The following is a 21,331-nucleotide window of genomic DNA, read 5'->3' on the forward strand; positions in this document are numbered from 1 at the left end:
GCGAAACGGAAAAAATGTTGATTATCTTTTCTGATAAAAGAAAGCTTTTTTATAGGTTTTCCTTTTCCTTTCATTTTGATTTTAAAAATGGTTGTCTCATATGTCATGAAACCTTCTTAAGCTTTTTTACTTCTTTGGCTTAAGCTTGTCAAAACCTATAGTTATTTTTCTGCAATTTACTTTACTTTGGCTCTTGTGATCTTTATCCCATTATTGGTTTTGTTTAACTTAATCACAAACCATTCAAATCTGCAATTTATGCACTTACCCAAGATCTAGCAAATGGAAGTAAGTGATATTTGTTATGACATCTGAGTATATTTGGCTAAAAAACTTCTTGAAACATTCATGAGATGACAATTCATTGTACCTACTTTTGTTGGCTGTATATATATTGCTGGCACAAGTCATGTTCTCCTGTGTAAATTGGCTGATATTTTATTTGAATTTGTACATATATTTTCTTTCACTTGTTTTGTTTTTCTTTTAAGATTCAAGCAAAATTTTCTCCAAACATTTTTAATAATTAGGGAATGACTGAGTTCATTATTAATCAGAAGAAAATTGATCTCCCATGATGTGTTCTCTCCAGTTGAATGTGACCAATGTCCAGCATCAGTCTGGCAAGATGGTGCCGGCCTCCAAGTTTGGCAAGGAGGATGCATCTACTCAGAAGTTGGAGCTGACCCCTGAAGAAGTTCAGATGGGGGTCACTCTCAAGGTGAGGCATGGTTGTGTGGGGAAGGGTATAGTTTGGTATGATTTTTACACTCCTTTCAGCACAGAAAATTTATATGAGATGCAGGAACTTAGATTTAAAGTCAGTCTCTGATATGGCTTATTAAAGTTTGTGGAGTGTTCTGAAAGAATGCCTTTATCAGAATTTTAATGGGATCTCCCACTCCTCAGTTAAGCATGATATCCAAGAAGATAACAATGTATTCATGACAAACAGGCTTATATGTCTGTGGAGGGTATAGTCCTGCTTGCCTCTGGCCGTTTGTTAGAAAGCTAAGCGTACCTGTTTTGTTTTACAGATTTCGTTACGGAGCCATCATATATGAGCACAATCTCTTTGTCTCCTTTTCCTGATGCCCATCATTTGCTTTTCTGCGTAAATATTTTTAACAGGTTTTTTAGGTATGCATTTTGTAACTCATTAATGAAAAGTAACATTAATTTTGAACCTTGAAAACGTGTATTTAAAAAAAAAAAAAAAGATTTGATGAAAGAGTTATTAAGGAGAAACTTTTACTTATAATTTAATTTCGATACTGTTTGGTGTATAAGTAAACATATTTTAATACCACAGAGAATCGGGACAGTGAATGAGTGCAGAGAAATTCTGTTCATCAACAGTTATATTATTTTTTTGCTTTTCTCAAGCCAATGTATTTCAGATAGGAAACTTTTTATGTAATATGGCCTTGTTGAAAGTTCTTAGAAGAAAACCTTTTTTTTCTCAAGTTGCCATGCTTTTAATGTCTTGACCTTTGATTTGGAATATCAAACGAGTCTAAACATTATTATACTTCTTCTTGTGCCCCAGAGTGTCTGGAAAGGAATTTTGAACACAGAGATCGAGGACAGCCTGGACTTTTTCAAAGCAGGGGCAGGTTCAATGGATGTAGTACGGTGAGCAAATGTCTGGATTCGTGCTTGTCAATCCTGTCCTGCCTGTCCTTCCTCTGTTCTCTTTGTCCCGTCAGTTGTCAAAAGTGTCATTTTTAAAGGATTGTCATTTGAAAAAATGTCCATGTCACAGATCAGGTTTCATCAGATTTTATCGTGCAGACCCAAGTTTAATTTTTGCGACTGGCTCTCAACGTATGATATTTTTTAATCACTAATTTTTTTGTTGGATCATTTGTATGATGCCAAGATCATTATTGTTTAGAGGATTGTTTGGAACCTGGATTTTAGAGTGCCACCGTTCTTTAATAGGTTTGAAGCTACAACCTGATCAACAGAATCATATGTGAGGCATCGTGTTGAAATCAGGCGCTCGTCAAAATAATGAAATCCTAGAAATCGGCATTTTTTGGCCTGTTTGGACATGTTTTTCGAAATTTTGTGTTTTGGCTCAACACCTTGCATGTTCATTCAAAAACACTTTTATGTGTGAATTTTATGAAAAAACATTGATTAAAGGCACAAAAGTGGAAAAGGCCGTGTCCAAGGACTCCAAAGCTATGGGAATCACCTAACTTTGGCGGCCATTTTCTTGATAATTTTACTTCTGAAACCAGGCAACCCCATCTCTTTCAATTGCAAATATCTCAACTTCTATTCAAGGTAAATGGATATTTTCTTCATCGAAAGCAAAGCAAATGAATAACTTTTAAGATGATACCAATGACTCTATATGCCCAAAAATTGAAGAGCGCCTGATTCCACCACATCATGACACATATGAAGCTCACTTTGAATTACACGGACTAGTTTTTTATGAGAAGTTGGCATTAAACAAGATTGAGTGTGAGGACAAAATAAGTTACTACTTCGATTTTAGCCCTATTGATATTCATTAGTCTAATTTACAGGTTGAGTTTGTACACTATATTTGTATGAAATAATGAAAGACATGTTAAACTTGAAGAAAACGGCATCAGTTGAAAATCTACAAATTTGACCCCTGTAACAATTTTCGACTGATATCTTCACTCGAGATGTGACTCATTTTTGTCCGCATGTCGAACAATCATGTTTTTGACATATTTTTTATTTGAGTTGTTTGTCTCCCTCCCCTTCCCAGTTTGGTGGAGGAGATCAAAGAGACATGTGATGTGAAAGTGGTCGTTGAGGACGTGTACATGAACACAGTGTTTGAGGACCTGGTCATGTGTGTCATCAAGAGAGGTCGTGGCATTGAAGACAAAGAGCCATTCACATTTGATGCTGTAAGTCTTTATCAAGAACAGTTGAATGGAGCGAACTCAGAGAAACATGTTGTTTCCATCTCATTAGAGTGGTTTCTTTATTTTTACTTCAATTATTCATTTTTAAATCTGTGAAACTTTCCTTTCAAGACGACTTTTTTTCCATCTGTTGTTTATGTCTATTAATCTTGCTCTTTCCCTACATTAAATGACAATCATGCTTTTGTTTACTCAAACAAACGCATCGTTTGATCTTTGGTTGGTTTGTATTTAATTGTGTTCTGAATGTAACATTTTTTGTTTTGTCTTTTTGTTCGCTGAATATTTTCTGCCTAATCCTTTTGATTTTTTTTTTTGTTACTGTTCTCTCTGTTGCAAATTTCCAACAGTGAAATCACAGACTTTATGTGACGGTGACTGTCCACAGGTTGAGATAGAGGCCAACAAAATGAAACTGAGCTTCCCTCATCAAGTGTTCATTGATAACGAGTTCATGGATGCCTCCGACGGTGTGACTTACAACACGGTCAACCCTGCTGATGAGTCTGTAAGTTCTTTCTTTGTGTTTTGTTGATTTTGGTCAGTTTGGTCTAAAGTTTTGCGAAACAGTTGAACAGTGGTAGGGAAAAGACTTTTTGTAACACCACATAGAAAACTTTCCTTTAATATAATTAGCAAAAGAAACAAAACATTTTTGAGGGATTGAGGGTGTTGTAGAAGATTTCATTCTTTTGATTCCTAAACAAAAATGTTTTACCAATGATGAAATACCACAATTTCTTCAACTTTCCGGTTCTAAATGTGATAGTTCTGTGTCCCATCAGATCTTGAGCCTGCATGATTGCTCTGGTCATTTCTCGTAAGTTTAGAGACTGACTAGACTGGGAGATTATTTGGGTTCTTCCCATTGTGTTGAAGGGAATATGCAACTCCATCAAAATGTAAAAAATGTTCATGGCCATCTACTGTTTGAAATACGTGTCATGTGTGATATTTAGATTTTGTACTCTCCCTTCTTTTTTCCCTCTAACCATTGGGTCAGATTATCTGTTTTTGTCAAGTTAAAAGTTATGTTAACAAATGAAAAAAAAAAAAACAGAACAAAAAACCCCCCCTCCCCATCCTCCCTTATAAAAAAAGAAAAGTAAAGAACTGCTATGTTCAATTGCTTTTGTGATTCATATTCTGACTTTGTTAAGCTTTATTTGCATAAATCGGTTAGGCCAAACTTAGATATAGAATGCTTTAAGCTTTATTTGCATAAATCGGTTAGGCCAAACTTAGATATAGAATGCTTTAAGCTTTATTTGCATAAATCGGTTAGGCCAAACTTAGATATAGAATGCTTTATCCTTCCTCCTGTTTCCCTGCAGGTGATATGCCAAGTCAGCAAAGCCACCAAGGATGATGTAAACAGAGCTGTAGAGGCAGCAAAGGTCAGTGATAAGCAAAATGCGTAAGGTCTAAAAAGCATTTTACTGTTTATTTGTGTATTGAACTGTTCCAAACTGGAGTTTTTTCTCTGGCACAGTATGTGAGTGTATATCATCTAAAAAGCATTTTACTGTTTATTTGTGTATTGAACTGTTCCAAACTGGAGTTTTTTCTCTGGCACAGTATGTGAGTGTATATCATATCGCTAACTCTGTGATTCATTGAGGTACATATCGCTTACTCTTAGTTTTTACCCGTCTGATTTTATGCTTTGCTTTAGATAATGGAAGTGACTGTGTTTCTTTATTTTCTCTGTCTATAATATCCTCAGTTTTCTTCAGATGTTTGTGAAATGTTAAGTGTCTAATGTTTTCTATTTCTCAACTCTGACAGGAAGCCTTTGAGGAAGGAGAGTGGGGGAAAATGAATGCCCGTGACCGAGGGCAGCTCATGTACAGGTGAGCTCATATCTTTGAAATGAAATTTTGGCTAGTATCTCTGCAACTGCTGTTTCCTTGTGTGCGTCATCACAACTGAACAACAAATCTTTGTAGAACAAATAGCACCGGCCTGTTTAGATAGAATGGTGCCCATTGGAAAAACCTCGTACTCCGAGACAGTTATATTTGCTTTTGAAAGAGACTTGTTTTGATACTATTGACCAATTTTAACACAAAAAAATGTCTGTGTTGTAAAATTGACGGCTTTTGATAATAAGAGCATCAAGAACAGATTTATATCTCTTCAGTTATGAACGTTTTCTAATGACCTTCCAAAGAACTGGGTGATATATCAAAGGATAACTTTTTGTGTAATAGAAGAGACAGTTTGCCATTGTTTGATCTTTGCTTTCCTAAGCTTTGAGGTGACAAGTGAACAGTTAGTGGTCTCTTTTGGGGTGGATATTTTTCGGGCATGAGTTAAGCATCCTTCTGGACACAGCCAGGTCATTTTGTAGATGAAACAAGTGGCTCAGAGTCAGCATAAGTTGAATGAAGAAAGAAAGAAAGAAACTAACAAAGAAGGCACAGATAATATGTCTTAAAATTTATGCATCACTCTTGTACATCTGTGAGTAGAAATTAATGGGACGTTTTACCCTTATAGAAGTTGCAACCTCAGTAACAACCTGTCTCAAAGTTGTCACACTGATGTTGCTAGACATATTTCAACCTTCTGCATTCAGGGAAGTTGTTACTACTCCGTGGTTGTATACTTGCTTGTAAACATGGTTAGAAAAGGAAATTTCCACAACATGTGATACGTAAGATAAGAGTGGTCTGTATTGTCTCTCTCCCCCCCCCCCCCCCCCCCCCCCACAAACACCCCCTCCCCTCTCTGAAGGCTGGCGGACTTGATGGAGGAACACCAGGAGGAGCTGGCTACCATAGAGAGTCTGGACTCTGGAGCTGTCTACACCCTGGCTCTCAAGACACACGTGGGCATGTCCATACAGACCTTCCGATACTTTGCTGGCTGGTGTGACAAGATACAGGTTTGTGTGTCTGTGTATGTGTGTGAATGTGTGTGTGTGTGTGTGTGTCTGTGTTTGTGCTCACGCGGGTGTGTGTGTTGCCGTAAAAGCCATGAGAGAAAAGGAAGCAAAGTGTACGGTCGGGGACAAACTGTTAAAAAGAATAGACATGAATTCTAAGAATAACAGACATATCATGTAGTAACTGAGAATGTGAGGTTTAATTTGCAGCTTAGAGACAAGTCTCCAAAAGTGAAGATGTTCCTTCAGTCTGTCCATGCGAGTCTTAAAAACCCCAATAAGTTTGCTTTGTGCCTGATATATTTTCCCCAAAGTGCAAAACTTTTCTGTATGTTTAATGAAGAAGAAAAAAGCATTGTCAGATAGCTTAGCTATGTTTTGAAAGAGGATGTGTGGTGGGAACATTCAGATGAAATGTGAAATGCACAAGGAGTAAGACTGGAAATGTCTTTTACAGCATGCAAAAAGTGCATTTTTGGAAGCCATTGTTCAATATCTTGGTAAAAAATTGTCAAAGACAAGTATTCACAGGCAGCATCAGAAATTAATTGCAAATTTTTTCCATTCTTGGCGTCTCATGGATGTTTGGTCAGATCAAGGTTGTGATTCATTTCGATGGTCTATTTAAATGTTTAAAGTCTCGAATACGTTTCATACATTGCAGTTCAATTTAGGTCTTGGATTTTGTTGAACTAGGCTTTCTTGGATTTTTGTGGAATTAGGCTTGAAAACGTTAAAAGGATTTGTTTAACAGTGCAAGAGGTCCTTTAACTCTTTATCTCCGAGGGGGGGTAAACCCACTAGGCCGGGGCCCTTTTTTGGTGCTAAATGTAAAAATGACAAAAATGTCATTAAATGGGTCATTAAATTGAAACTAGCAGACCTATTTTGATAGTTTTTCATCTAATGAATGAACTTCCGGTATAAAAGACCTGTTTTGGGCATTTGCTGAAAAGTAATTTGATGTCAAAGTCGTCGTAAACGAATGTGGCCGCACCGCTGTCTGCGGCTCATAGGCACAGTATATATGTGTGGAAATGTGTGAACCACTGAGACATAATTGCTCTTGTATTATTATTACTTCTTGAGCTCTGTTCATGCAAACACAAAATAATTGATTCAGCTGGAGGAAACTTTCAAACTTCTGACTCTGCATCAAACATTTCTACAGTGTGATAGTGAGAGCGGGCTATTTCAACACCAGCTGCAGGTGTTCCCCTTTTACATTCACATACCCACGTACTTGTGATCGAATTTAGAACAGAGCTCTCTTCGGCTGCTCATGTACTGAACGTTGTGCAAGAACTCTTATTGACAGCAGTCGATCAGTTGATATTAACAAATACACGGTCCTTTCTCTTCAGGGAAAAACCATTCCCATCAACAATGCCCGGCCAAGCAGAAATCTCACGTTCACCAAGAGGGAACCCATCGGGTGAGAAGAAATGTCCTGTCCTGCGCTGCATATTTGTATACCTGCATTCTGTTATGTTCTGATGAAGCAAATGATGGATGGGTACTTTCCCTTTTGCAACAAGAACAACTTTCAGCAAATCAATTTTCAGTATGTTCACAAGTCATGACCACAAAAAATAACCAGTTTCCTTTTCTGAAAACTACGTCTCCTTTTGAATGTAGAATAGATGGGGACAGGTAGAACAGATTTTTTAAATGTATTAAGTCTCTTCATCCTGGATTAAAAGAAATCAATTGCTCAATATAAGACTCTGTTGTAGGTCACTTTTTAAAATGATGTATGGTCGTGTCTAACACAAAGCAGTTGAAATGTGAACTGCTCAACACCGTAAGTTTTCCTTCCTGTTTGTAAATGTTTGACAATGGTTATCACTAAAAAGAAGATACAATGTGTTTTCTGAGGTTTGTGTGATTCCTTCTGATTTTCAGAGTATGCGGTATCGTGGTGCCCTGGAACTACCCTCTCATGATGTTGGCCTGGAAGATGGCTGCGTGCCTGGCTGCTGGAAACACTGTAGTACTCAAACCTGCAATGGTGAGCCCTGCCCCCTGTCTAGAGTGTATTTTCCTGTCGTCATAGATAATGTTAGTAGTAGTTGGTAGAGCTTGAGGAGTAGGAGTATGCATAAGATTTATTCAGCATGCGAACTTATATTAACAGGCTCTGGCAGTATTATATTGTCATGTACTAAAAAAAACTGTCAGCGATAAACCTTTGCTTTTGTCTTGAACTGTCTTTTGCTTAAAAATCTTTTTCTAATTTTTTTCACTATGAGATCTGAAAACTTTCACCCTTGGCCTTTGTTTTCTGTTGTCTCGCAGGTGACCCCTCTGACTGCCTTGAAGTTTGCAGAGCTCACTGTGCTGGCTGGCTTCCCACCTGGTGTCATTAATATTTTACCAGGCTCAGGTATTTTATTTATAAATAGACCAACCTCCCAAACTGATTTCCCAATGCCTAGCCTTGAAAACAAACGATTCGTTACTGAAGGTCATTCTCAGTTTTGTCCCTTCTGAGGAGGACAATGTGGACAGTCCTAAACCCATAAAACCAAACTAAACCGAACCGATGATGCTAATGTGCATTGCCTATTAGCATGAACTCTCCTGATACTGAGCACCTAGTCCTTCTGCAAGACACACTTATCTAAGAAGGACAAGAATTTCAGACCCATCTTGAATAGAATGTCGCACTTTCTGTGAGTTCAGGAAAGCCTATCCTCTTGTTGCACATTTTTACAATGTTATCTTGAGGCTGAGTTTCTCCTTGTTCTAGCCTGTCGTCCGTATATCTCTTGCTACAAAATTTGATCACCCAATATTTTGATGGAATAAACTTTTAAGTCACTTTTTAGTTCTTCATTGCTTAGTTGTAAGTGCTGAATTTTATCCACCATTTGCTGTATTTCCCTTGTTTTTTATTTTGCAATTTGTTATTGTTAAAAAAAAAAAAATTGATATAGATTTTTAGATAAATCATTTTATTCTGCAAATCCATGTTCTCATTTTTCTCCAGAGTACCGCTGCTGTTTAATTACAAAGCTATAATAGATATCTCTGACATTCTTCTACCTGACGTAGTTACATTAGTTACAAGAAAGTTGTTCTTTTAGCCACTGTGTCTTCACATTGCTGGCTACTGTGTGATGAAGTGGTTAGGTTCTTTGCCATAGCACTAAGAAGACAGGAGTTAGACTCCCAAGTGACAAAGTTTGTCTTCTGTCTATCTGCCGGGATATTGTTTCTTCACAGAAAAGTGTCTTCACATGTTGTCTGTCATCTGATCAGGTTCCCTTGTTGGTCAAGCCTTGTCTGACCATCCCGATGTGAGAAAGCTGGGCTTCACTGGCTCCACACCAGTGGGGAAAACCATCATGGCCAGGTGAGGCCTGCACTTTTTTTTTGTAACGGAATAAAGAGCTGAATATTTGTTCAAGGCTAATTTGTTTTGTGAAAGGCGGATATTGATGGTATGGGTCTTTTAGTGGTCAACTCTCAGAAAGCTCAGTTTACAGATTATGGAAAAATCGTTTGTCTTTTCATCTTTCAATTACAAATGGAGGCTCATAACCTATTTCGCATACTTATTTTGTTTTTGAATATGCATACATTTTCCCTTGATGCAGAGTTCTATGCTGTATGAAAGAAAGTATAATGAATAAAAACTTTTCTTGCATTGTCATACTTTTGTTGTTGTCACTGGTTCTATATTTTTGAGGTTGTTCTTGTCCATACATATGTAACCTATTACCTCTGGTATCAGGGAGACAGGTTGTTCTCATTTAGGGTTGCTGAAGTATTTCTACTGCTGATATAGTTTGTTGCGAAAATTTTGTATTTTCTCATTTGTCCTAACAGTTGTGCAAAGTCAAACTTGAAGAAAGTATCTCTCGAGCTGGGCGGCAAGTCACCACTGGTCATCTTCAGCGACTGTGACCTTGACAAGGCTGTGAGGCTAGGCTGCGGAGCTGTCTTTTTCAACAAAGGAGAGAATTGCATTGCGGCAGGCAGGCTGTTTGTGGAGGAGTCGATACACGATGAGTTTTTACGCCGAGTGGTGAGTTGGCTGAACGTTGTAGTGGTCATGCCATAGAGTTGTCAGTATGAACAAATAATGGATATTTTTGGTGGCGCTACCATGTCCCTTTTATATAGTGGCACTGTTTATTTAAGTATTTGTTGTGATGTTTCTCAACAAATCTAGAGAAAGCAAAGGAAAGAGAAAACTAGGTTAATATCTAAGACTGATAATAATAATAATAATAATAATAGATAGCATTTGTATAGCGCAAATCCCCGCTCAACAGCAAGCTCTATGCGCTTCACAATCTATGTTTTAATAATAATGATGACAAACAAATTTCGCTCTCTACGTCCTCATCAGCACACATTCTCTCAAATTTTTTGTTTTACCTGAAATTTGACACCTATGTGTATCCAAATACTTTCCTTTTTTTACCTTCTCTATTCGCTTTGCAGTGATTAATTGAGCTATAGAAAGCTTATTTTAGGCATAATAAAATGTCTTTCTCGGATTCTGTTGTTTTCTTTGAAGTTTTGATTGGGGTCTAAGAACTATACATTTACACTTGTTTGTTTTTTTTGCCGCAAAAGTTGGCATATGCTTTCACATGTATAGTTTGAGTTTATATGTTTTTAAAAGAAATAAGCCATTTTGTATCAGGGATGAGCTTTGTTTTTTTGTGTGGACTTAATGCTTTCTTTATAAAATGTCAATATCTGTTTAAAAAAGTTTTAGCTATCTATAAAGTGTCCGCTTTGTTGTTTCTTTCCCATGTGTGTAGCTGGTGGAAGTTGATAAGATGAAGATTGGCAACCCGCTTGACCGCTCCACTGACCACGGGCCCCAGAACCACCGAGCCCACATGGAGAAGCTTGTGGAGTACTGTGCCACAGGTATCAAAGAAGGGGCGACTCTGGTACGGGGTGGAGGACAGGTGAAGAGGCCAGGTGAGCACAGGCATGGGCTGTCATTTAGGACTGGCTAGTACTATGTGTTTTTGTTTTTTATTAAAGTTAAAGATTTTTGTGAATAATTCGACAAAGGTTCTGAGTTTGATTTCAGTTCACAGTGATATGAGCGCTACAATGTTTGTTGTGTTGTTTTTAGATAATGGTATTATGTTATTTTTCAGCTTATGAAGTTGATCTCTATATCTTGGAATTCATGTCTGATCCCATGCGTGATTGGGAAGCTCATGTTTTGTTTCTAGCAATGAAGATGATGTCTTCAAAGATTTGCTGACCAGCGTTAGCTTTGGATAAGAATGTATTAGTCAGAGGATAAGAACACTAATCACTATATTATTTTTATTGTTTCAGTTCTAATCATCAGTTGTTAAAGTTCAGTACAGAGTGATTATTGCAGCTGTCTTGTAAATGTTGGTTATCTGGTTTTTGCATGCATATCCATTTAGAATAAAGTGCCGCTGTTTTTTTTAATGATGGGAATTCCCTAGTTGACACCCAAGGATGTCATTTCCAAAAGGGAACCTTGACCCTCAGGTAGTGGGGAGAGGCTAGGTCTTGAATTGATAGCTCAGCTTAAAAGAGAAGTGGCTGGAAGATGCATCAAGTGAAGAGATAAAAATGTCTCGTTTAATGCCAATGCAGCTGCGTTGTATGAGGGATGCTCCACCAGAGGGGAGGTCATTTCTTCTGTTTTTGAATTGTTCTTCTTTCTCTTGTTAATCTCTGAATGGACATCCTAGTCTCCAGTGTGAAGGCTGATGTTGGCCGCAGGTTCTCAAAGCTCCTGTAGAGTTTTGGGTTTCCCTACCCAAGGTTGCTCCAATATTTATTTCTTCTGAGTCTGAGGGGGAATTGTTTGTAAATTCCCCTTCACTTTCACAATGAGAGCAGAATGTGCTCAGTAGCGGTATCCTCCATCTTGTTTCTTTCTCTGATCAGGTTTGTTCTTTGAACCCACCGTGTTCACTGATGTGCAGGACAACATGATGATTGCCAAGGAGGAGTCGTTTGGGCCAGTCATGATCATCACTAAATTCATTGATGGGTAAGTCCACAAGTGTGTGACATTTAAAGGATTTATGTAAGAAAATGATTATGTTGTACTTCACTTTGGTTTTTTACTTACAGTGCCAGGCAAACAGGTTGGTTTTGAAGTCTCTATTGCTTTTTAGTTCCGGATAAATGTGGAAATTATATTTTGGATATTTTTATTACATTGTTAGATTTTTTATTGATCTGATAGCAAAGGTGGTTAATTTCAAACAACATTTTGTTTGTTAATGTTATTAAACATTCAAGTCATATTTTTGTTTCAGTTTGACAAAGCATAACTTTTTACTGTGCCTTCCTCTCTTGTCCTTCTCCAATCTGTTCTACTCACACTCCCTCTATCTCCTCTCTGCTCCTCTTCTACTCCCTCTCCCTCTGTCTTATTCTCCCTTTTTCTCTTCCACTCAGCCCCTCTCTCTCATTCTATCTCTCTCCGTCTCCCTGCTCCTCTTCTACTCCCTCTCCTTCTGCCTTGTTTTCCTTTCTCTCCCACTCCCTCTCCTTCTATCTCCTTCTCCCTTCTCTTCCACTCCCTCTCCTTTTATTTTCTTCTCCATTCTCTTCCACTCCCTCTCCTTCTATCGTCTCCTTCTCCATTCTCTTCCACTCCCTCTCCCTCTATCTCCTTCTCCATTCTCTTCCACTCCCTCTCCTTCTATCTCCTGCTCCCTTCTCTTCCACTCCCTCTCCTTCTATTTCCTTCTCTATTCTCTTCCACTCCCTCTCCTTCTATTTCATTCTCCCTTTTCTTCCTCTCCCTCTCCTTCTATCTCCTTCTCCATTCTCTTCCCCTCCCTCTCCCTCTCCTTCTATCTCCTTCTCCCTTCTCTTCCACTCCTTCTCCTTCTATTTCCTTCTCCCTTCTCTTCCACTCCTTCTCCCTCTATCTCCTTCTCCCTTCTCTTCCACTCCTTCTCCCTCTATCTCCTTCTCCCTTCTCTTCCACTCCTTCTTCCTCTATCTCCTTCTCCCTTCTCTTCCACTCCCTCTCCCTCTATCTCCTTCTCCCTTCTCTTCCACTCCCTCTCCCTCTATCTCCTTCTCCCTTCTCTTCCACTCCCTCTCCCTCTATCTCCTTCTCCCTTCTCTTCCACTCCCTCTCCCTGTCTTCACACATATTTGTCATTGTTGCCACAGAGACATAGAGGGCATGCTCCGCAGTGCCAATGACACTGAGTTTGGCTTGGCATCCGGTGTGTTCACCAAAGACATTGACAAGGCCATGCGAGTGGCTGACAATCTGCAGGCTGGCACGGTGTTCATCAACACTTACAACAAGACTGATGTGGCAGCTCCCTTTGGTGGATTCAAACAGTCCGGCTTTGGGAAAGATTTGGGTAACTATTTATTTGCTCCAAGAGAATAGGGGTATTTTATTTCTTGGAAATCAGTTGTTTTAATTGCTTCTTTTCTCTGTTCTGTTTCAAGGTTATGTGTTGACATTACTTTATATTTGCATCGATTTCTATACGGCTGCTTTGGAAAGACAGAAAAGTATGTTGTAGGATTATGTCATGATTTCTACAATTTTAGTAAGTTGTTCAGTGCAATATTTATCAAGGAAAATCTAGTGTGGTCTGCATCTTCTATTTCTTTTGTATGTTAGCGCCATCCTCTTCTGTTCCTAGCAAAATGTTGCTGCTATTGTGCTGCTATACTGTGAGGTGCACATTAGATAACATCAGGTATGCTTACAAAAGAAGATAAAGTGCTAGGTCTAGATGCGAGGAATGGTATGCTTTATTTTTTTTCTGTGTTATCTGTGCACTTCAGGTGAAGATGCCCTCAATGAGTATCTCAAGACCAAGACTGTCACCATGGAGTACAGCTAAGACCAAGAACTCATAATCTAACTCAGACGTAAGTTCAAAGTAAGGAGTTAATTGTGTTTGATGTTATCAGAGCAGTCCTATAAAATATGGGAAGCAGCGTGGTGAAATCAGGCGCTGGTCAAAATGCAGAAATTGGAGAAATAGGCATTTTTCCTAAAGTTTTGACATTTTTATCGAATTTTTTGGGGGGGCTCAACCTCTTTTATGTCCGTGTAAAAACACATTTCCATGTGAATTTCTCTGAAAAGCATTGATTTAAGGCTCAAAATATGTCATTTTTCTGTTTTCAAGGACTCTTTAGCTATTGGAGCTACCAAACTTTGGGGGCCATTTTCTCGCTACTTTCACTACTGAAACCAGGTGACCTCACTTCTTTCAGCAATAAACATCTTAAGAACTTTGATGGATATTCTTTTCATTGGGAGCAAGGCAACTAAATCAGCTTTCAGATGATACCAATAACTACACCTGTCCATATGGTCATGACACTTATGGTTTGATTTCTCGTTTTTTTGTTGTTTGTCCTGACTAAATGACAGACAGTTGTGTGGGTGGTTGATGGGTGTTCTAGTTTGGTTTGCGTATTCTTTCGTATCAACCTCTATCATCCTTATCTCTCCTTGTTCTTTGCTTTATATGTTACTTTCTTGTAACATGTCTGATCTTCAGCACTTATATTACTGGCTTAATTTTGTTGCAAGTGCTTTTAAACCCGTACTAAAACTTTAAGTAAAATGGTTATTGTAAGTAAGAACCTGAGGAGTCATGTCAGTGGTGTCCGTAGTTAGGGGGCTACTTCTGAAAAAACTTATTTTTGTGAGCTGTAAAGGTGTTTGTTTCTATTACAGTACACCAATTATTTAATAGGACTTGAAGACTGTTTGAAGACTTTCATTTTGCTTCGAAGGTTTTATGCCCATGTACACCTGATGAAGAGTTGTATCCTGAAATATTAGATTTTGAAAATGTTGGAAAGGTTTTTGGGTTGTTTTTTTTTTAAGATCCAAAACTTTGCCATTTTGTGCTTGCCTCCGTCAATATGCAAAGGATAACAGAATATGTTATTATGTAGAGATGCACTTTAAGCAAATAATATAATTGGTGTTGTATCTGTCACTTTTAACCTTTATTGTCTTTCTCCTGCTTTTTTTTCTGAAAAATGACAACCTCTCCTTAGATTTGAACATTTGCATTTGTATAATTTTCGTATGAAGATAATTCCATAGTTGTAATATAATAGTTCCACCGTCTGAGTCTGATGATTACAAGAGCATCTGCAGATGAGAATATTTTTTTTTAATGAAATAGAAGAATATAAGGATTAAGATGGCTTGTGGCATCAGCAGTGGACAGTAAGACCAATTCTGGCAGAGAAGAGTTTGCCTCATTTTGGGCATTTAAAAACTTCATTTTCACTTGTAGGTGTGCACAGCTTGCAGACTTCTTTCTTTGGTGTGATCATTTCTAATTATTGAAGCCTCGTTTGAATGACTCCCCTCTAATTTGTGAACCTAGATGACACTGGTGTTAAGGCTTCAAAAGCAACCATATTTTTTTTCTATATCCCGAAAAGAAAACGTTTAGTCTTGAACACTTATAGTACTTTTACACATATAGTACTATTTTTATTATACGTGAGAGTGGAAACAAAATGAATGATGCACTGATGTAAACTTTTGCTATATGGTCTTTGTTTTTTTTCTCTTTATGTTTGCCTGCTTTGTGTACATTTCGTGATTGGTTTAGAAATTGGTACGAGTGAATTTCTGTCAATCCTCAGATAATCCCAAATTTTGTAGAAAGTGATTGATAAGAACAGTCTGACAGAAAAATTCATATTGATTTGATAATGAACATGTTTCTGTTTATCATTGTGCTCTTGAAATTTCACATCCTTGAATAATATTGATTAACTAAATTTTGTTTCCTTACAGATGACAGAAAGTTTGCCATCTCCACCACGCGGAACAGACTCTTTGTTTAGCATTACCTTTCAAATTAAGATTTATTTTTTTAACATATAGTATTGTTTGTTTTGTGAGGTATGCTTGTGAATGTCTGAAAATATGGATAATGTAAACTTTGTTTTGACAGTGGGCATTTTGAGTTTAAAAAAAACAACTTTACACATTTATGGCCCATGAAAAGGTACAGAAGCTTTGCATAAAAGTTTTAAAGACTTAAGGTTTTTATTTCGGGTTAAAGAAAATGTCTAAAGTTGCTCTTGAAGTTGAAGCCTTTACACCGGTGTGATCAATGTTCAGTTTTGTCTTCTCCCGACTCAGAAGTCTGAGCCATAGCTGAAATATCTAGGCAAAAGTTTTCTTATGATTTATGGTTCCAGAGTTATATTACTGAAAACCCATACATTTGACTCGAGAGCTGGACTAAAAATCTTGTAGATATTTTCCGTTTGCTATAATGTTCCACCTGCTGAATCGTAAACAAACAAAGAGATTGACATATTCTGCCTACTGCATTGTTGGCACTTTACTGTTGCCATCCACGACAGACTGCACAAAGCGTGCCAGGACTGTTGAGGCTGTATTTCATGAAATGAAAATTCTTTACAAAGCCACTGGCATCAGATTCCTTTCCACCTTCTAGTGGCCTCAACTCATTGTTGTTTTCAGGAGTCCAATGAACTCCCAAATGTTCAAGTCAGAATAAAGAACTATATTCTTTAGATTCCAGTGTTTGAAGGAAATGACAAGTAAATTATCTGCTTTGCAAGCACCTTATCTATGGAACAGACCCCAGGGCCTTATGGAAACTTGTGTAACGATTTTGATTTGAAGCGTTTCCCCATTTTAACCTAAATTGCTGAGTCTGACAATGATATAGTCATCTGTGTTTTGTTTAGAAAGACTGGTGCAGATATTGCCTAGATAAGATTTTCTTTTACAAGGAATCTTTCATGCCTGACTTTATTTTCCTACCTTGGCTGGGATTTGAAGGAACCCAATAGACAATTTAATTTTTTTCCAAGCTCAAATGCCCGGTTAATGTACATATTATATGTGTATATAGATGTATAAATGTCTCTTACTTAATTGTCCACATATATACAAATGTCCGATCCTAAAAATGGGTACATTGTGTTTTAAAATTTTTTAATAAAGGTTTAAAAACAGCTTTTGTTTTTATTAGTGAAAGTGAAAGTGCATGAATTGAAATTTATCAGAGGACACCAGATGTTTAATGTAAGAAGTGAGTGACTCCAAACCCACAAAATTGGTGGTATTCCTCTCTTGCACTGGACTAAAGACATCCGACTACCTGTGACCACCTTTAATGGATTTTTTTGCATTAGACCGATACGATGTTCAGATGAACGTTGTTGTACGTAGTATGTATACTACTATCTAATAAGAACAGTGCCTTAAAGTTCTGAAAGATGGAACGTACAGATTGAAAGGGTGGCTGTCATAAATGTTCATGCAAGATAAATCTGTGTGGAATTCTGTTGGTTGTTCTGTGGCATGGTTCACCTGAGATTTAGACATCCGTGTCAGGAGTTTTTGTTGTGATTTTTTTTTTCCAGTTAGAATGTGTTACTGATAAATTGTATTTTTCTCTTTTTTTCTGTTTTCAGATTTTACTTTTGTTTTTTGTTCAGCATTAGTGCAGTTTTAAAGCTGATATTTTGGCATCTTATTGGTTTTGTGTGTTTTGTGGTGTTTGGTGGTGTGAGAATAAGACTAGATCTCTTGGTACAATGCTAGTGGCACAGATTACAAAGAATTGATTTTTCTTTTTAAAAAGTTGAAATTTTTCTGTTCTTTGTAGCAAAACTGAATATGTTTGCTTGTTTTGTTTTTTTAATCATTAATTTTATCCGTGACGATTGCAGCTCTTTTTTGTGTGTGTGAAAATGTACTCTTAATGAGAGAAAATTTGAAGCATATTTATATGAAACTATTTTTCTATGCTTTGTAGCATAGAATGTTTAATGAAGTGTCTAGCAGGTCTTGAAAATTATAGAGAACTGCAGTCACTTTCTGGAAAATCAAATGAATTTCTATTTGTTTCTAAGAAGCAAGGGGAGAAAAAAAATGAAGTCTTTTATTTCATAGAAATAATGATACAAATGAAGAGAAGTAGAGTGTGCTGTTTATAAACCTTTTGCTTTGGTTTGATTTAGTCCATGATGATTGAACGTGAATGATTAACAAAAGTAATTGTTGGAGGAAGGGTATTACCCAATAGTGCTGTGAATGCTTTGATTAATTTTGGGATTTGTGATAAAAGTTATAATTTATTTTGTTACTGATTTGATCTTTTGTTTTTGAGATCAAAATGAGTCATAGTTTGAGGCTGGGGTCTTTTAAGACTCATGATGAAAGTTCTTGCAAAATCCGTTGTAGGAAATAAATGTGATTAAAGTGGTAAACAACATTTTCTTTACTATGTTACTTTGAACAAAGTATTATGTACAGACGAGATTTTCGTTTTTGGTTCAAACAAGGTACATGTGATAGATATCCACCTTAGAAATATCCTAGTTATGTTGATAAGGGGTTTATGTCTTATTTTCTGGTTGCCGTTTAAGTAGTGAGAATTGTTCGCCTTTGGCTCAACTCTACTTTCATAATGATGACTGGCAGCTTGGTACAATGTTGGACTAGAATAGTTCTTTACTTCACAGTAATACTTGACGACTTTGCTTAAGTGTGTGGTTATGGGTGCTTCGATGCTCTTGACTCTACTTCTTTTTAGTTTTTTAGTGTTACTATTACCAAATCCTTCTTTGTTTGTATTAAAAACAAATAAGACATGGTCTTTTCATCGTGACTGGTTATAAACTACAGCCCAATATTGCCTCTGTAACTCTAATGAATTTTGCAAAGAGTGAGATCACTAGTGTCCAAATGGGGACATATTGTTTTAATAGATTGTTTATTCAGCAACGACTTCACGACATTTACAGTAGGCCTATATCATAGGTGCATTTTCTGAAGTACTGGTCATGGCTTTATTTTTTACTCTTGTGTTTGGTTATTGTGGGCATTTTCTTTGTGTGAATGCATTTAATCATCGTTGCAATTTTTGTTTATGGTATCTTAGCTTTGCCATGCCTTAACCAGTGGTGTTAATACAAGGTATTATCATGTTTTTCTCCGTTTCATGAAAGATAAATGTGTACCAAGTGCTCAACGACTCTTTTTATTTTGCAAACTGAATGGTTTCTTTTACCTATTTTTGTCCTCTGTTTTCTTAAAAAAGAACTGCCGAGTATATTTATTGATTTGTTCAGTGTAACGGTGTACACTGGAACCTAAAGGCTTACTTTATATAGCTATTGTTATTTCTTGCTTGTTTATGGGTTCTTGTAGTAGGAATGATGTTTACAGAGGCTTCAATTTATTTTAGTTCTGATTTATTTTGAATTGCTAGTTTTAATGTGTTGGAGCTGTCTTTCACAAACTCACATCTGAATGCAGGAAATAAAATGGTTTGCCACTAACTCACCTTTCCATTACAAAAAAAATGTATTAGCATAAAAAAATGTCTCATGGTCTCCATTTCACTTTTTTTTTAAATGTGTGAAATAGTAGTTATCATAAATATTGTTGATAATAGACGTTAAGTTGGATCACAGGGAGTATGTGTCCTCAGGGCTTCATTACTGCTGCATGATCATGTAGATGCTTGCTTATTGGTTTCTTCTCTTTGTTTCTGAGCTCGCAATGCATAGAGGATGCTTTTGTAGAGACTCATATTAAATCTCATAGAGGAATGAATAAAGTGTGGAATATCTAGAAGAAAAGCTGTTTGAGTCAGTTTCTTATTCCTTTGTTTATTTTATTGATTTTGATAGTCTTATTGGTAGACTCTTTTAAGTACAAGTTTTAGTTATGAATTTTGTTAGCATTGACTTTCTCGCATTTCCCTTCACGTTGACCATAACTAACTTTCATAAGTACGATGAAAGAATTGTTGTTTTTTTCCTGCTTGGTAAGTACATGTGGAGGAATATCTTCAGTCCTCAATAATACTTTTACTTATTTGTTAGCCTCACTACAGTGGGCCCTACTTCTTATAACAGTCTCGGTTGTAACAGGATTTCGGCTATAGCAGGTTTAAGATAAATCCCCAAATCCGACCTCTTATAAAGTATAGGCTAGTAAATGTAGTTAAAAAGTTTTTTTTTTATATAACTGTCATCTGGACAGACATGCTTGGCCATAACAATAACAGTGGTCCAACCATCCTAAAACAAATGGGCAATAAAGCAGAAAAAAAGCAATTAATGAAAGTTGAAGAATTGCCAACATTGATGGCGCATTGCTCTTACCTGACTCACAGTATGCCTAAGCTGATGGTGTACACGTTTTATGATGTGACATATCGTGTGTGCAGGAGACGGAAGGAACATTCTAGGCGGACTTTGGTGTTGATGTAAATCCAGTCAGTGACATAGCGTGCCCTTGATGTAGCTCATCGTCACATTGTCCCCTCATTGGGGGCGGCGAGACTTGCAAGAATAAGTGATTGAATGAAACGTAGGCAGTAGGCGCGAGAGATCTACTGCGGACCTATGTGTGATCCCTTTCAGAAAAAAGTGGTAATTATTTGATGACGAATAGCTATAAAGCTCACAGAGCATGGTGTAAACTCTGTAGAGCATGAATATGTGCAACATAAATGCAAGTATTACTAGCGGGGGGAAAGGAGTTGAACAATTCCTTCTCTAGCTGGCATCTCCTTATTCTAGGATGTGATGGCATAACCATAATTTAGCTTTTCAATACTAAGATTAGATTATTTGTTTGGGACTTTGAACTGATGTTTAATAAAGAAATAATAATATATGCACATGCACGTTTGTACAGTAGCGCACACCATGCACTTTGCTGTCGCACGCAGAAGACCAGAAGACCTGAATTCGTTTCCCGGGTTGGGATAATATTTTCCGTCGTCTTTCTGCCAGGACTTTGATTACCTTTCAACCCGGATGGACTCTGACGGCTAGGATCGAAGCCTGCCGCCTAGATCAGCTAAATCGTGTCGGTTAGGACGTCGATTAAATAAAAAACAAAAAAAACTGCAACCCAAAATAGCAACAACAACAACAAGCGACAAAAATCAACAACACCAAAAACCTGTTTATACCAAGTTCTTTTACTGTAGTTTCACAACTCATGCACAGTATACTCCGATTACCTGCATTGATTGTCTGCATGACATGAAAATGGGATATTACAACAACAACAACAACAAAAACAACAACAACAACAACAGCAGCAGCAGCAGCAACAACAACAACAGTTTGGTGTTTGCCAACTAACACGACGGTACCGCACTCTAGTGAGCGGTGTGGTACAGACCTAATTATGTGTATTATCATTTGTTGGGCGGTGGGGATCGCGCTGGTGGTGACAGATGTTATTTAATGTCCCTTTTGAAGATACATGTGTACACGAAGATATAGACGAGCAGTACGAAAGTTTAAGTCGCTAAAGAGTGACAAACATGGGCGATGGTTATTTATTGTTGGCGAGCAGTGGTGTAGAACATCGATCCTTTCTTTGCACTCAATAGCTGTGACCGACACAATTTATTGGCTCAATTAGCCGCCTGCACGCTCATTATGAGGCACAGTCAAGGAGTTAAGAACTTAATCTCCGTGGGCACTGTGCATAGTGTTATCGCCTGTTCTGACAGACCAG

At 37.4% G+C, this 21,331-nt stretch overlaps 1 protein-coding gene across 5 annotated transcripts in view; it reads left to right on the plus strand.

The window, feature by feature from the left end:
- Positions 1-19,424, plus strand: part of LOC101856236 (cytosolic 10-formyltetrahydrofolate dehydrogenase) — a 37,611-nt gene extending 18,187 nt beyond the window's left edge. For all 5 annotated transcript variants that reach the window (XM_005090796.3, XM_005090798.3, XM_013087803.2 and 2 more), the window contains 17 exons: positions 593-721; positions 1,550-1,635; positions 2,756-2,900; positions 3,307-3,426; positions 4,253-4,315; positions 4,707-4,771; positions 5,658-5,808; positions 7,173-7,243; positions 7,714-7,819; positions 8,107-8,194; positions 9,073-9,166; positions 9,643-9,841; positions 10,590-10,755; positions 11,716-11,821; positions 12,964-13,163; positions 13,600-13,686; positions 15,593-19,424. In XM_005090796.3, coding sequence (XP_005090853.1) covers positions 593-721; positions 1,550-1,635; positions 2,756-2,900; positions 3,307-3,426; positions 4,253-4,315; positions 4,707-4,771; positions 5,658-5,808; positions 7,173-7,243; positions 7,714-7,819; positions 8,107-8,194; positions 9,073-9,166; positions 9,643-9,841; positions 10,590-10,755; positions 11,716-11,821; positions 12,964-13,163; positions 13,600-13,658 — 1,848 coding nt within the window. In that variant the 3' untranslated portion in view covers positions 13,659-13,686; positions 15,593-19,424. The remainder of the gene's footprint in view (positions 1-592; positions 722-1,549; positions 1,636-2,755; positions 2,901-3,306; positions 3,427-4,252; positions 4,316-4,706; positions 4,772-5,657; positions 5,809-7,172; positions 7,244-7,713; positions 7,820-8,106; positions 8,195-9,072; positions 9,167-9,642; positions 9,842-10,589; positions 10,756-11,715; positions 11,822-12,963; positions 13,164-13,599; positions 13,687-15,592) is intronic.
- The last annotated feature ends 1,907 nt before the right edge of the window (positions 19,425-21,331 follow it).

The sequence above is a fragment of the Aplysia californica genome, unplaced genomic scaffold (assembly GCF_000002075.1).
Source record: "Aplysia californica isolate F4 #8 unplaced genomic scaffold, AplCal3.0 scaffold00022, whole genome shotgun sequence".
Lineage (NCBI taxonomy): Eukaryota > Metazoa > Mollusca > Gastropoda > Aplysiida > Aplysiidae > Aplysia > Aplysia californica.